The sequence below is a fragment of the Mesoplodon densirostris genome, chromosome 4 (assembly GCF_025265405.1).
Source record: "Mesoplodon densirostris isolate mMesDen1 chromosome 4, mMesDen1 primary haplotype, whole genome shotgun sequence".
NCBI lineage: Eukaryota > Metazoa > Chordata > Mammalia > Artiodactyla > Ziphiidae > Mesoplodon > Mesoplodon densirostris.
In genome coordinates, this window is record NC_082664.1 from 129,437,371 (window position 1) to 129,454,454 (window position 17,084).

The following is a 17,084-nucleotide window of genomic DNA, read 5'->3' on the forward strand; positions in this document are numbered from 1 at the left end:
AGACCCTGCACTTCCACTGCAGGGGACACGTTCAATCCCTGGTTAGGGAACTAAGATCCCCCATGCTGCTCCACACGGCCAAAAAAACCACCAAAAAACAAACCAACCTAGAAAGTGACTTCTGATGCACCCCTCGGTTGCTCCCTCAGGTGTTTAGGGGAAGACAGGATCACTAGTCAGCCAGTTTAATAAGCAGCAAATCATTATTAGTGATGTAAGTGTGGCCTGAGTGATCACAGAGCTAAAATAAACTCACACATTTTAGGGTTAATTTCTAACACTATAACCCTGCTGAAATGCCCTACCCCAAAGCACATGATGTCAACATGGGTATGTGTATACAAAGATAATTTTCAAAAGAACCTGTCCAAATGCATTTCTCCTCAGTTGATGACCTTTATTCTTTCAAATGCTGACAGGGCACATTCTAGTGTCCAGGACACCACACTAGAGACCATAAATCAAGCTCTGATCCTGACTTATTTTGTGGCCTTGGCTGAACCATTCACTGAAGCCCAGTTATGTGGATATTACCGACCCTCCTGACAGGCAAAGGAAGGTATGACACTTTAATGTTGTTTGTAAATATAACTTATCTTTTCATCCTTAACTTATAGAGACACAATTTTCAACCAGACTCGTGTCAGGCTAGCAGAAGAAAAACCAACCATGCTTAGCCTATGGGCACATGGTGAAAATACAGTCAGTCCATGACCTTTATCAAAAGCTCAGTGATCAGCCGCAAGCTAGTGTGGGGTGAGGCCCCAGACCGGTACCAGAGTGAACAAAGCTGGATTGTGTAGAAAACGAACAGAAAGCTGAGAATCTGATTTCAAAAGCCATGGTGTCATATTAGAGGGTTTTGAAGTCAGACCCCAAGGCCAAATCAGTTAAAAGACCTGACTTAAGGAATCTTTTATGAAACATTTCCTTAACAAACCTGAGGGTGTTTGTTCCTTGGAAACAGGCCCTTTCTGACCCAAAAGAACAAAGTGAAATGACAGATTTTTTGGGTACTTTGAATCTGTCATGCAAACAGCTCCATCCCAGTACTGGTGCCACCCTCAGGGAAAGAAACTGTTACCAATATGTAGATTTATACTAGCAAACAACAAAATTTTCTACGCTAATAAAATTTAATGAGCTTTTAGTTGTATATGCTTAAATGTTACCAATTCGGTTAGAGACAGTGATCCTGTCTTCTAGCTGCTTCCACAATCTTAAAAAACAACCAAAAAAAAAAAAAATCACTGCCGAGACACAGACAACAAATAATAGGGCAAAACCAAACCCTACACTTCCCTTTTGCCTCTTAACTTGCCAACTACTTTCTTACATGTCTTACACACGACCATCCTATACATGCTCTTGTGCTCTTGTACAGTATAGGGAATCTCATAAAAAGCCATCTGATGTCTTTTAATTCAGTTCCCACTAATGCCAGTCGCCTCTAGATGGAGATCTAAGAGAGATTAAAACTCAGATACATTAAGAACACACATAAATTTAATTTACTAGTAGCTCACCAGAGACTAAAGCAACAGGAAAAGAACAGGTTAGAATTTACCCATTTTTAACAACACCGAGAAGAACCCATTCTTGTGATACGAAGATGAATAAAGCCACCTTTCTATTTCTGTTTTATCATCTAAACTTGGAAGTTTAAAGATTAAGAAAATGTTCTGGAGCAATGCTAGAATAGCAGTCTGTTTGGGAGAAAATATTTGCAAACGATGAGACCGACAAGGGCTTTATTTCCAAAATATACAAATAGCTCATACAACTCAATAACAAAAAACCAAACAACCCAATCAAAGAATGGGCAGAAGACCTAAATAGACATTTCTCCAAAGAAGACATACAGATGACCAACAGGCACATGAAAAGACGCTCAACATCGCTAATTATTAGAGAAATGCAAGTCAAAACTACAATGAGGTATTGCCTCACACGGATCAGAAGGGCCGTCATTAAAAAGTCTACAAATAACAAATGCTGTAGAGGGTGTGGAGAAAAGGGAACCCTCTTACACTGTTGGTGGGAATGTAAATTGGTGCAGCCACTATGGAAAACAGTATTGAGGTTCATTAAAAAACTGAAAGTAGAGTTGCCATATGATCCAGCAATCCCACTCCTGGGCATATACCCAGAGAAAACTCTAATTCGAAAAGATACACACACCCCAATGTTCACAGCAGCACTATTTACAATAGCCAAGACATGGAAGCAACCTAAACGTCCACTGCTAGATGAATGGATAAAGCAGATGCGGTATATATATACAATGAATACTACTCAGCCATATTGCACGCACCTAGAGATTATCATACTAAGTGAAGTTAGACAGAAAAAGACAAATATATCACTTACATGTGGAATCTAAAATATGATACAAGTGAACTTATTTACAAAACAGAAACAGATTCACAGACACAGAAAACAAACTTAAGGTTACCAAAGGGGAAAGGGGATGGGGAAGGGATAAATTAGGAGTTTGGGATTAGCAGATAAAAACTACTATATATAAAATAGATAAACAACAAGGTCCTACTATATAGCACAGGGAACTATATTCAATATCTTATAATAAACCACAATGGAAAAGAACATGAAAAAGAATATATACACATATATAACCAAACACACACACACACACGTATAACTGAATCAAGTTGCTATACACCAGAAACGAACACAACATTGTAAATCAACTATACTTCAATCAAAAAAACAAAAGAATAGCAGTCTGTCTTTCCCTATACTAATCAGAAAAGACAGATCCAGATGGATGGGATACTGCGGTGACAACTAGAGCAAAACTACTTGTCATTCTTCCTCTACCAGATACCCTTCAAGCCCAAACCACACGCTGCTTGACTAGAACTGTGATGAAAACAAAAGCTTGTGCACTCTTAGTAAGCTAGGTAACAACTACCTTTGAGAATAGAAAACTGCTCCTCAAATATACTCTGGGACTCCATTCCAAAAACCACTCAAGGCTGAGTTCTAGGAAAGCTGAACATAGTTAGACTGATTATTGTATTTACTATTCTAATTTTTCCTCAGTAGTTCTTTTATAAAGTTAATCTATGTACATAAAACTTTGTATTCTGTTTTTGCCCCTTTTGCCATCTGAGCAGTTTTTTCATGTCATTAAGGTTGTACAAAAATCCCACTTTTAGTGACTTAACTCTCTATCATATAGGTATACTACAACATAGTCATTTCCCTAATGATGGGCATTTAGACAGTTTCCAGGTTTTTATTTTTATCATCACAAAAAATATGGTGATGTCTATCCCTATATATAAGTCTACATCCGATTATTTCCTTGAGATAGATTCTTAAGCAGAATTATTCAATGAAATTTTCAAAGGCTCTACTAAGCTCCCTTCCAGAAAGATCACAATTTGCATCCAGCCCCAGGCCCCCACCCCACACCACCATAGCAACATTAAGCATTCTCCCTCTCTCTAAAAAATCTTTGTAGGTTAACTAGTTATAAGTTGTCTTGTTCCCACATGTTTACTGGCCATCTGAATCCCTGTGATGTGTTTTGATGTCCTTTGCCCATTTTTTATGCTAAGTTAGCGTTACTTAGATGTACACTTCTCTTACATAAGTATGTTAACTCTCTCTCCGGCATATTGTACAGTACCCACGCCCCCAATTTTATCTCTTTTCTCTTTGTTTTATTTTTGATCTTAGCAAATTTATTTTCAATTGACTGATTTGGATTGGCACCGGCCTATTTCTTTAGGCTGAAGAGTACCCAGCACACAGTTGTCCTTTGAGGCATATTCTCAAGTTTTACTTAAAATCAAATGCAAGAGAAGCTGAGCAGAACTATTTTTAAGGATAAGAAGAAATGAACCCCTGTTCATGGTACCCAACATTTATACAGGACTGTTAATAGAAAACAAGTCTTCCATGAGACTAGAGTTTATAATAATAGCTTACTTCTCAACAAAATAAATAGCCACCTGGCATTAAAACATAACATATTTCATATGCCATGCCCAAGGTTAAAAGGTTAATTTTCATCAGTATTAAGGAATGATTTATATTAAAAAGCTAATTTTGAAGCAACAGTTTAAATTTTAGGAAGGACACATTTTTGGGGGCGGAGGCACACTGATTACAGAGTGACAAAATCAATACTAAAAATAAGGCTTGCTTTATAATCCATATTTTAAAAATCTCTTAATAGTAAGTCACAAAACTCTGAAGGGGGCTAACTTTCTAGGCAATAGATAAAACTATTTTCTGTGATGAAATTTTTTAAGTTTATTTTTTATTGAAGTATAGTTAATGTACAATATTGTATAAGTTACAGGTGTACAGAACAGTGATTAACAATTTTTAAAGGTTATACTCCATTTATAGTTATTATAAAATATTGGCTGTATTCCCTGTGTTATACAATATATCCTTATAATTTATTTTATACATAGTACTTTGTACCTCTTAATTCCCTATCCCTATACTACCCCTCTCCCTTCCCTCTCCCTACTGGTAACCACTAGTTTGTTCTCTATATCTATGAGTCTGCTTCTTTTTTGTTATATTCACTAGTTTGTTGTATTTTTCAGATTCCACATATAAGTGATATCATACAGTATTTGTCTTTCATCTTTCTCTGTCTGACATATTTCACTTAGTATAATACCCTCCAAGTCCATTCCTATTGTTGCAAATGACAAAATTTCATTTTTTTATGACTGAGTAGTATTCCATTGTGTGTGTGTGTGTGTGTGTATATATATATATATATATATATATTTTTTTTTTTAACCACATCTTAATCCCTTCATCTGTTGATGGACACTTAGGTTGTTTGCATATCCTGGCAATGGTAAATAATGCTGCTACGAACATTGGGGTGCATTATCTTTTCAAATTAGTGTTTTATGGATATACACCCAGGTAGAATTGCTGGGTCATATGGTAGTTCCATTTTTAGTTTTTTTTTTTTTTTTTTGGCGGTACGCGGGCCTCTCACTGTTGTGGCCTCTCCCGTTGCGGAGCACAGGCTCCGGACGCGCAGGCTCAGCGGCCATGGCTCACGGGCCCAGCCGCTCTGCGGCATGTGGTATCTTCCCGGACCGGGGCACGAACCTGTGTCCCCTGCATCGGCAGGCGGACTCTCAACCACTGCGCCACCAGGGAAGCCCATTTTTAGTTTTTTAAGAAACTTCCATACTGTTTTACAATTCATATATATTTTATGTGTTGCAATTCATGGTCGTTATCATCATTACTTAAGCTCAAATCATTCCATCTTTGGCCAGTGGGAACCTCTTCAAGTTGGCTCTGAGTATTTTTTTTTTTTTTTTTTTTTGCGGTACGCGGGCCTCTTACTGTTGTGGCCTCTCCCGTTGCGAAGCACAGGCTCTGGACGTGCAGGCTCAGCGGCCATGGCTCACGGGCCTAGCCGCTCCGCGGCATGTGGGATCTTCCCGGACCGGGGCACAAACCCGCATCCCCTGCATCAGCAGGCGGACTCTCAACCACTGTGCCACCAGGGAAGCCTGGCTCTGAGTATTTTTGACGTGACCCTGTAGTCTTTGACAGCTTCCTTGTTATCTGTAATGACAAGATTGTCCAGGCTTTTTTTGTACGTTTCCTACCTCACACCTGAAATCAGCCTGTTCTACGAGAACAAGAAGCCCTGGTTTCTTGAAATAGTATTTCAAGACCACAATCTGAGCACTAGGGGTATTCAGAGGTACCTGGGTTCATCGGTGTTTCTAGAGCTTTTCAGTAGATAGATATAGATACACACATGTTTTTAAAATGTTTCATGTGTTCATACTGACATTTTCCATTCAAATATCAAGACTACAAATTTCAAGTCTCCTTTCTTTCATATAAGAATTCTGATTCTCAAGAACACAGTGGATGATAGGATTAGACTGTCTCGTAAGTATTCACTTGATTTATCCCACATTACAGTCTCAGGATAACAATGCTGATACTATCACCAACTACTATGATTACTGAAAACAGTTAAACATTTTTTTGCAAATGTTATCCCCATTCCCTTTCCTTTTTAAAAAATATAGCTGTGGGCTTCCCTGGTGGCGCAGTGGCTGACAGTCCACCTGCCGACGCAGGGGACACAGGTTCGTGCCCCGGTCCAGGAAGATCCCACATGCTGCGGAGCGGCTGAGCCCGTGAGCAATGGCCGCTGAGCCTGCGCATCCGGAGCCTGTGCTCCGCAGCAGGAGAGGCCACAACAGTGAGAGGCCCGTATACCACAAAAAAATAAATAAATAAAAAATATAGTTGTTTTATATCTGTAATGCCAGAGCGTACGACCATGACATATGATGCTCTCTCCTTTTTATTCCTCTTTAAGTCTGAATTCTATAGGCAACTGCATCTTCAGTGCTCACCACCAGTCCATATGTCGATGTGTCTTCAATCATTTTGGCTGTCTAAGGAAGGGCTCAGAGGAACAGTATTCTCTGGGTTCTTGTGCTTCTGTTTGTAATTACAAGAGCACTCAGACAGCCTAATCCTAATTCTCAGAGAGTCAGTAGAAAGATATGCCAGCAAGACAGCACTTGTGTTAAGAGCAAACGGGTATTCCTTGCCAATTACTGGCTTCAAACCATGAGGCTCAGGCTGCTAATGAAATTTTCTTAGGTCAGGGAAGGACAGATGTGGGCTTCCTGTCCCCCAGAGCTGACACAGCCATTCAGTACTGAAAAGTACTGCTGTGACTCCGGGTATCTTCTGTTTAGGTTAACCAGTTTTGATTCTTCCTCATGTTGCTCAATTGCTCTTTGCTCCAGGCAGAATCTTTGCATTATGTTCAAGGGACCTCAGAAGGTAGTACAATTGAAATACTCAATTGCATTTAGAGGATGAATCCAAATAAAAAGCTCAAGTAACAGTGCTCCTGGAAAACTGAGTACATACTCATTTTCCAATGAAAAATTTGGATAATTTAGTTAAGGCAAGATGGAGCTACGGAATTGTGTGACAAGGAACGGACAATTAGGAATAAGTCAACCCCAGAAGTTATACCCAGATGATAAAACGGCAGTCACGAAGTCTTTAAAAATTACCCAGGTAAGGCTTCCCTGGTGGTGCAGTGGTTAAGAATCTGCCTGCCAATGCAGGGGACACGAGTTTGAGCCCTGGCCTGGGAAGATCCCACATGCCGCGGAGCAACTAAACCCGTGTGCCACAGCTACAGAAACCCGCGCGCCTACAGCCCATGCTCCGCAACAAGAAAAGTCACCGCAATGAGAAGCCCGCGCACTGCAACGGAGTAGCCCCCGCTCCCCGCAACCAGAGAAAGCCCGCACACAGCAACAAAGACCCAACGCAGCCAAAAAAAAAAAACAAACTTACACTGGAAGACCTTGGCATGAAATACTGCTCCTTTTGCCACCTTTACTTCTGGGGAGAAATGAGCTAAGTGGGGCAGTGTATTAGTTTTCTATCATGGCTGTGACAAATTATCACAAATTTAACAGATTAAACAATGGAAATTTATTCATTTATAGTTCTGTAGAAGTCAATACAGGTCTCCCTGAGCTAAAATCAAGGTATCATCATGGCTGCATTCCTTTCTGGAGGTTCTAGGGGAGAATCTGTTTCCTTGCTCTTTCTAGCTTCTAGAAGCTGCCTACATTCCTTGGCTCATGGCCCACTTCCTCCATCTTCAAAGCCAACAATGTTACATCTCTCTGTGCCTTTCTTCTGAAGGTAGTGACTCTGTCTCTTCCATTTTTAAAGGATCCTTGTGGTTACACTGGGCCTACTCAGATCATCCAGGATAATTTCCCTACTTTAAAGTCAGCTGATTAGCAACCTTAATCCCAACTTCAAATTTACCCTTTGCTTTGTAACCTAAGACCCTCACAGGTTCCAGGAATCGGAGTGGACATGCTGGAGGGGGAAGTCATTCTGCCTACCGCAGGCAGTGACTCCTCTCCCACACCATGTTTCAAAAATGGCACAGGTGCACTAAAAGTTTCTGTGCTTAGGAGAATGGACATTAAGTGTCCCCTGGATTTGGTACATCTTACTCTACAAACTGGGTGAATATCTAACTAACCTAAATAATTTCACAGTATTACACCCTCTCATAATGTAAGGAGTTAAAGTAGGGATTCTTATGTGGGGTCCATGAGCCACAGAATTGAGAATTGGGCCTATGAATTTAAATGGGAATAAAATTACAATTTACCTTTCACTAACCTCTAACTGAAATTCAGCATTTTCTTCAATTATAAAGACAGGCAACAAACCATGAGTAGTAGCAGTACCTGAGACATAGCTAATAAAAATTAGGTATTTTTATTTGATATTACAGTTATTACAGACCTTAAAATATCATTTATGCTCATCTCAATTTAAAAATCACGGAAGTTATTAGACCTATCCCTAGATATTACTTAAAGCATTTTAAAAAAAGCATATAGGGGCTTCCCTGGTGGCGCAGTGGTTGAGAATCTGCCTGCTAATGCAGGGGACACGGGTTCGAGCCCTGGTCTGGGAAGATCCCACATGCCGCGGAGCAACTAGGCCCGTGAGCCACAACTACTGAGCCTGTGCGTCTGGAGCCTGAGCTCTGCAACAAGAGAGGCCGCGATAGTGAGAGGCCCGCGCACCGCGATGAAGAGTGGCCCCAGCTTGCCACAACTAGAGAAAGCCCTCGCACAGAAACGAAGACCCAACACAGCCAAAAGTAAATAAATAAATTAAAAAAAATAATAATAATTTTAAAAAAAGAAAAAAAAACATGTATAAAAAAGCATATAACATAAAATTGTTCTAATGTTTTGATAATTACATTTTAGTATAATTGGTTTCCTTTGTAATATTATATATTTTATACATTTAAGAACATTATTCTGAGAATGGGTCCACAGACTTCCCTGGACTGCTAATGGGTCCATGACACAAAAAAGGTAGAGAACCTCTGAGCTAGTTCCTCTAGGACTAATGAAAATGGAAAAGGGGGAGTTAGAAGGGTGGGGAAAATGAGCCTGAAACTGACCACTGAGCTAGCAAAGGAAAACCATGAGCAAGTGCAGTAGAGACCTCAAAGTGAAAGGCCATCCATGATCTACCAAAATTTAGCTACAGACATTCTACTGAATCCTCTGGTGTAACTTCCATACCAAATTTTTGGGGTCTCAAACTAATATAACTTGGAAGGGCCTGGAACTGAAGAAGGATCAGAGTACTAATGGTGCATTAGCTTCTAAATTGAAAAAGCAGAACAAACCCAGTTCAAATCTGCTCTGAAAGCAAAACGAAGCCCCAGCTGTCCATTTGACTAAGCAAAAGAATAAGCCAGACAAAGTTGAGCAACAGGCTTTTCCTGGAGATGAGATACTTATGGCTACTTGCTCTAGTAACTATCAACTACTCATGATTTATTTATGACAGCAGTTACTGAAGAGTGCTGAGAAGCTTTGAGGACCAAGGGAAAGAAATTAGAGTGTTCTTTTTCCTCTCCCTTCTCCCAGCCAAATGAATCGCAAGTGACCAAGTCATTAGAGTTACACTGACATCTGAGTAAGTAAAGGGGCAGCAACTCCCTACAGAACCTAGAAGTCGGTTCACAACCTTAGTTGCTTCTCTCATAAGCCCCAAACTCTAATTTTATTTCATTTTAATTAATTAATTTATTTTTTATTTTGGCTGAGTTGGGTCTTCGTTGCTGCATGCGGGTTTTCTCTAGTTGCAGTGAGTGGGGGCTACTCTTCGTTGTGGTGCATGGGCTCTAGGCACGCGGGTTTCAGTAGTTGTGGCACGTGGGCTCAATAGTTGTGGCTCGAGGGCTCTAGAGCACAGGCTCAGTAGTTGTGGTGCATGGGCTTAGTTGCTCCGCAGCACGTGGGATCTTCCCAGACCAGGGCTCGAACCCATGTCCCCTGCATTGGCAGGCGGATTCTTAACCACTGTGCCACAGGGAAGCCCCCCCAACTCTTATTTTAAATACATTTTAAGTTGGGTTCTTATTAGTCATCTTTAAAAGTCTTCTCTCATGCCCCTTTCTCCAAAAGTGTTTTGTAACTACTTTTGTTAGCTTCTCCTCCATAACCCTGAAAGATAGGTTAACTGCTAGTATAAGTCTATGATCAAGAAACCAATGAGTCTATGTACTTCAGGAAAATCTAAACTTATTAGAAGTTTACAATTTGAGCTGAGCATTAAAATGAATCTTTAGACAAAACACCAGTTACTGACTTTTCCAAGAACATCTGTATCAGACCTGTGTGAAAAATGTGTAATTTCAACTTCTGATTTTTTGATCAGATCTGACCACTTGATGTGTGATGTTAGCTCCAAAAACAAGTGCTTGAGACAATATGCCTACAGAAAATACTACAAACTAGAAGAACAGTTACCCATGACTATTTACTAATATTAGTTGTAAATGACTATACCATTAACTAAAGAAACTAAGTATTAAAGCTGTTTAAAAATACTGTTGTATAGATTAACTCTAAGAAGTCTGATTAGGGGACTTCCCTGGTGGTGCAGTGGTTAAGAATCTGCCTGCCAATGCAGGAGACACGGGTTCAAGCCCTGGTCCAGGAAGATCCCACTTGCCGCGGAGCAGCTAAGCCCGTGTGCCACAACTACTGAGCCTGCGAGCCACAACTACTGAGCCTGCGCACCACAACTGCTGAAGCCCGCACGCTTAGAGCCCGTGCTCCACAACAAGAGAAGCCACCGCAATGAGAAGCCTGCGCACCACAACAAAGAGTAGCCCCCGCTCGCCGCAACTAGAGAAAGCCCGTGCGCAGCAATGAAGACCCAACACAGCCATAAATAAATAAATAAATAAATAAATTTATTTTTTTTTTAAAAAAGAAGAAGTCTGATTAGGAACAGAGAAAGGACAGTATCAAGAAACTTACTGAGGACATGTTATACCTTTGGGAATAGCCACCATGCATTTTGCAGAACAGAGAATTAAAATCTTAGCCAGTTAAACTATCAATTTCCTTAGAGCTTTTAATGAAATTACCAACTTATATCCAGATCTAAAAAAGTTATCCTATAAGCACTCAAAAGGAAATAAACTAGTCTTAAAAAAGAGCTGAGATAACATTGTAAAATGGTGCAACTGCTATGGAAAACAGTATGGAGGTTCCTCAAAAACATAGAAATAGAACTACCTTATGACCAGCAATCCCACTTCCGAGTATATATCCAAAAGAATTGAAAGCAAGGTCTCAAAGAGATATTTGCATACCCATAGCAGCACTACTCATAGAGCCAAAAGGCAGAAGTAACCCAAATGTCCACTGAAGGATGTGTGGATAAATGAAATGTGGTCTATACATTTGATGGAATATTATTCAGCCTTAAAAAGGAAGGAAATTATGATACATGCTACAACATGGATGCATCTTGAGGATACTGTGCTAAGTGAAATAAACCAGTCACAAAAAAGACAAATACTGTATGATGAGTCCACTTTATGAGGTTATCTAAAGCAGTCAAATTCATAGAAACAGAAAGTAGAATGGTGGCTACCAGGGGCCCAGGGGAGGGGGATAAGGGGAGTTGTTATTTAATGCAGGAGATCTGTTTCACACAAATGTGAGTATACTTAGTACTACTGAACTGTACAATTTAAAATGGTTATGATGATAAATTTTGTTGTGTGTTTTATACCACAATTTTTAAAAAGCTGATTTGTTTCCCCCTCAGGATACATGTTATATTGATCATAAATGTAGGACTGGATTCTAAAAATACCATGTCCTTTTCTGTCTAAATGTTAATATGTAACTTATGTTTATATAATTCCCTATAGTCCATAAAACACTGTCAATCAGAAGCCAGTTGCTATCCTTGGCTTTTGACTACCAATAAAGGCTAGTGATATTGTTCTTTGAACACCAGTGGAAATATGTAAATAAGTCTTGATTAGCCAAAGACAATTCTTTCAATATATGACTTTTCATTTTCAAGTCCCCTGCTATTTTGTCCTTATCCTATTCTTTTTTTCTAGCCATTTCTCTAATTACGAGGGTTTCAATTTAAGAATATGAGTGGTGAGAAAAAAAATCTAATTGGTATAATGTATCATCAAATGAAGAAGTTACCAGATTTGGCCAAAACCTGAACCAAGGATATCATTAATCTATGTTTCCCTCCTTTTTCTCAGCATGAAAAAGGCCACCACAGTTCTCCTCTTTTATTCAGAGGACAAATCTAATGGTGGTCCTGGCATACTGCTAAAAAGAGATGGGCATATAAGAGCTTCTGGGAAGGCAGATAAAGAACTTGCTTCAATTTTACCTTTCCGGTTTAGAAGTATGCAAATAAGACCAGTGAGGTCAAATGAGATGCAAAAACATGTATGCTATTTAGTCTTTTTAATATAACAATTTTAAGAATTAGAAGAACCGAAAAGGGGCTCTAATTTAGTCTCTCTTTTTACTAAGGGAAAAATGAATCCTATCCTAGAACTAAGAAAGTTTTAACTAAATAGATACATATCTGGATTCAGGTCCAATCAAAGATTCGATAATATATTTAAAATTTTAGAGCTTTTTATTCATAGGTCCACAAAGTAAGAGGCATAAAGAAGATAAGGTCTTGAGTATTCTTAAGAACCAGAACTTCCACAAGCTGGTTTTCAGGCTTAAGGCAATGATTTCAGATTTGTTTTAATAATCCTTTTAACTCCAGTCTATCCCATTCAAATAATTAGTTTGTAGATCCTAAAATGCATATCAGGGGCTGCTCTTTCCATTAGAAATCAAATCATATTTTTATTACCATATTAACAAAGCCTCTAGGGCTCTAAAAGAGAGCAGATGGGATGATTAACAGCAGCAGCTGTTACATCAATGTCCAGGAAATTACATGCATACCAAAAATGAGTTTTAAATTTTATACGCCTCTGCTTCTCAATTCTTTAATGCTCCTCTCTTTGCCTCCAACATGCAACAAAACCCAGTATGAAGATAAACTTAAATCAGTAGGATGCTACTGAAGTCATTAAGTGCCTACTTTGATGGCTTTTAATCAAATCAATCTTATTACCAGTTTGATTTTGATAAATTATATTAACCATTTTTAAGATTAATTAATTTAACTTTTCTAATTCATTATTAGATTTTGTGGGTTTTTTGATTCTTCGAGTAATTCTAGTTTACAAAATGCTCAACTGTTCTAAGTGTTTTACAGGTATTCTAATTTAATCCTCACAATAATGGTGGAGGTAAATACTATTACTATTCACATTTTACAGGTGAGGAAACTGTACAGAGTAAATAAGTACCCTGCCCAAGGTTAAGCCAGCAAGTAACAGAGCCTGGATTTAAACCAGGCTTCAAAGCCCACTTTCTTAATTACTTTATTCTTCAATCTTGTTCCTTAAGATACAGAAGCACTGCAATCCATCTTCTCACACTGGCTCACAACTAAAGCATTTATTGTAATATAATTTGTATTGACTATTTAACAAAAAATTCACGGCTTAACTAGTGAGGAATCTTGGGGTCTTGGCTTTCTGAAGATTAACATCAGGACAGGCTGCTAAAAAATGGCTTACAGGTGGCATTTTAATTCCCTCAGCAACTCAATTTTCCTGGATCAAAATCTAAATAAAAATAATTTGGCTTTCTGTGGTAGAACAAGTTCATTCTGACCCCCTCCTCCTTCCCTTAGATGGAAATTAGTCAAAGTATTTTCACTATCTTAGGAGACAAGTGTGGATGCCTCTGGGAAGTAATCTGGTGAGACCAATCAAATCACAACCTCTTGAACTTACTTAGAGAACTTTAGAAAATAACAACTCATCCTTCCAGGGTCCTTTTTGAAAAATAAATCATCATTTACCAATGTGACCAATTGCTTTCAGAGCCAGAGTCTCTGTTTTCAGATGTTCAGTCTGACTATCTACCATCTCAGCAGTTATCAACAGTCGCTGTTCTGCATGGCTTATGAGGGAATTACTAAAGGAATAGACAGGTTTGTTTTAAATGGGATACAGAACTAAATTAGCAGCAAGAGTTATTTCTCAGAATAACAGAGACTTCATTTGACAGTCTGAGCTGTTATATAAGCATAAGCAAATACTTTTTGAGCTGGGATTATGGACTTAATTCCTAAATACAGTAACGGAAAAATCTAATGATTATCACAGAAGACATTGCCAAGAAACTTAACCTTTTTCTGACTCAAATGAGAGAAGCCTCAAATTTTTTCAGACACATGCTTGCATAAAGAATTTAAAGCTGTTTTATTTAGTCACTCATATACTGAGTAGCTACTATGAAGCTAAGCATTAACCAAGATAGAAAGATACATAAATTCACTCCTAGCACTGAAGAAGTTTTCAACCTGGAACTAACTGTATCAAGTGGTATGAGTCAGTATTCTTATGAAACAGCCCAAAAACATCTCCACTGGTTCCAGAAATGATTACTGATTTCCACATTCCACATATAAAGATGAGTTTTTTCCAATACCTAACTCTTATAAGAAACCCGGATATTACTATGGGAAACACCATTTCCTCCTCTCATTTACAGATTTGCTCCCACTGAGGTAGTTAGGCACAAAAAAAAGGGACAAAGTTTTCGATCTACGTAGTGATTTATCTGGCAGGACCTTTTTTTCAACCGACATCTGGCAGGATTTTCCTAGAGATCAAAGGAGTCAACTTAATTCTCCTAGACTAAGATCCAGAAAGGGCCTTTAGTAATCACCGGTAAGGATGGCGCTAACGAAAGGATTTGTGAGCAGGTCACTATCCTGGCCAACTCCAGATAACATTATTCATCCTTGGAACAGTAAGGCGAGGTAAAGGAAAGTCTGCACCCCACCCCCTTATCTTGATCTATTAAATCAGCCCGGCAGGAAACCACCAGCAAACCAGCCCCGTGAGTCCGTGGGGCCGCAAGGCAGGGCCAAATGCCCGCCTCGGCGGCTCTTCGCTGTCAGGGACCTCAGCTGAGAAGCCACCACATCCCTAACTCCTCACCGTCCGCCCAGAGGCGGGGAAGCCGGGCCCTACGTCTCGGTGCTCATCTAGAACCCAAGCCACGACTACTGTCACCAACGTAATTAGGTCTCGCCGGGCCCACTCTGCCCAGCCTCCCCAACCCTCGCTTAGCCTCGCTTTCCTTTGGGGGCGCCCGTCCGCCTGCCCCGAAGGGTGCGAACTCACGGCCTCCGCGGCGCCGGTGAAAATATCCTCCCCCTCGGTGTCGCTGTCCCCGGCCTCTGGTTCTGACCCCCCAACCGCTCCCTCGGACTCCGGCTCCAGGACGGGGAAGGGCGGAGGGAGTCTTCCCGAAGCGCTACAGCCACCACCCCCCGACGCCATCTTCCTCCACCCACGGCGGAAGCCGCAACAACAACTTTATAAAGAGATAGTGCCGCGAGCAAAGCTTTCCAGCGGCTCGGAGAGGGATGGCCGCTACCAGTCCCACGGGGCGCGCGGGGCGGGGCCTACGCGCTGGGGGCGGGGCGGGACGACACGTGGCTCCTGCCCAGCCAATCCAAACCCTGGGTCTCAGGGCAGAGCTCTTAACCTACGGGGCAAAGGGACAGAAAAGGAGGCGCTCGGGGACGTGCATGTTCTAAACGGTTCTTTGTGCTCTAGATAGCTTTATCTACCGGGCTTCTTAAGGAGATGAAGAAGCGAGTCTGAAAACCTCTTGGTGCCACCAACCCATGCCAAGCACAGTGGCTACATAGAGCTTCAATAAACATTTTTTTTAAATTATTTATATTTTTAATTGTTGCTTTCCTTGGGTCTTCGTCGCTGTGTGCAGGCTTTCTCTAGTTGCCACGAGTGGGGGGCTACCCTTTGTTGTGGTGCGCGGGCTTCTCATTGAGGTGGCTTCTCTTGAGGAGCATGGGATCTAGGTGCATGGGCTTCAGTAGTTGTGGCACGCGGTCTCAGTAGTTGTGGCTCGTGGGCTCTAGAGCGCAGGCTCAGTAGTTGTGGTGCACAGGCTTAGTTCCTCCGCAGTATGTGGGATCTTCATGGGCCAGGGCTCAAACCCATGTCCCCCGCATTGGCAGGCGGATTCTTAACCACTGCGCCACCAGGGAAGTCCTCAATAAATATTTTTGATTGAGGTCTCTGAACAGATACAGTAAAGTTTTGCTATTCATTCTTTCAACAACATTTAGTTAATTCAAGAAATATATATTGAGCATCTACTGTGTGCCTGGCACCCTGCTATGCGTTTGAGATATAGAAATAAAGATGCTTCTGGCCCACTACGTGCTTGAGGGAGATGGGCATGTAAGTGAACAGTGCTATAATGTGCTGTGGGAGCATAGTAAAAGAGATCATCAATTCTGTTTGGAGAAGGCGGGACGCCTCAAAGAGGAGATGAGACTTCAGTGTTCTAAATTTGATCACAAGGAAGTTAGAATTATCCTCTCAATTGCTGTGGGGTAAGTGGAGTGGAACAGATGGCGGGGGAATTATTAAACTCTGAATGAAATTTTCCTGGGACCTAAATTATTCACTGGTTGTCTGGTGGGCCTAAAATCTAATCAGCTAGACAAGAGTTTAAAGATAAATTGGAGGAATGTTACTCAGCCATAAAAAGAAATGAAATTGAGTTATTTGTAGTGAGGTGGATGGACCTAGAGTCTGTCATACTGAGTGATGTAAGTCAGAAAGAGAAAAATAAATACCGTATGCTGACATATATATATGGAATCTAAAAAAAAAAAAAAGAAAGAAAATGGTACTGATGAACCTAGATGCAGGGCAGGGATAAAGAGGTAGACATAGAGAATGGACTTGATGACATGGGGTGGGAGGGCGAAGCTGGGGCAAAGTGAGAGTAGCATTGACATCTACACTACCGAATGTTAAACAGTTGGTTGCTGGGAAGCAGCAGCATAGCACCAGGAGATTGGCTCGGTGCTTTGCGATGAACTAGAGGGGTGGGATAGGGAGGATGGGAGGGAGGATCAAGAGGGAGGGGATAAGGGGGCACGTGTATGCATATGTCTGATTCGCTTTGTTGTGCAACAGAAACTAACAGGTATTGTGAAGCAATTATACTCCAATAAATATCTATTTTAAAAAAGATAAATGGGATGTTATCATGGGA

At 40.5% G+C, this 17,084-nt stretch overlaps 1 protein-coding gene across 1 annotated transcript in view; it reads right to left on the reverse strand.

The window, feature by feature from the left end:
- SNX1 (sorting nexin 1) overlaps positions 1-15,398 on the reverse strand; it is a 36,798-nt gene extending 21,400 nt beyond the window's left edge. Inside the window, exon 1 of the mRNA XM_060097203.1 lies at positions 15,170-15,398. Within this exon, the coding sequence (XP_059953186.1) occupies positions 15,170-15,328 (159 nt within the window). The 5' untranslated portion in view covers positions 15,329-15,398. The remainder of the gene's footprint in view (positions 1-15,169) is intronic.
- Between the last annotated feature and the right edge of the window lie 1,686 nt (positions 15,399-17,084).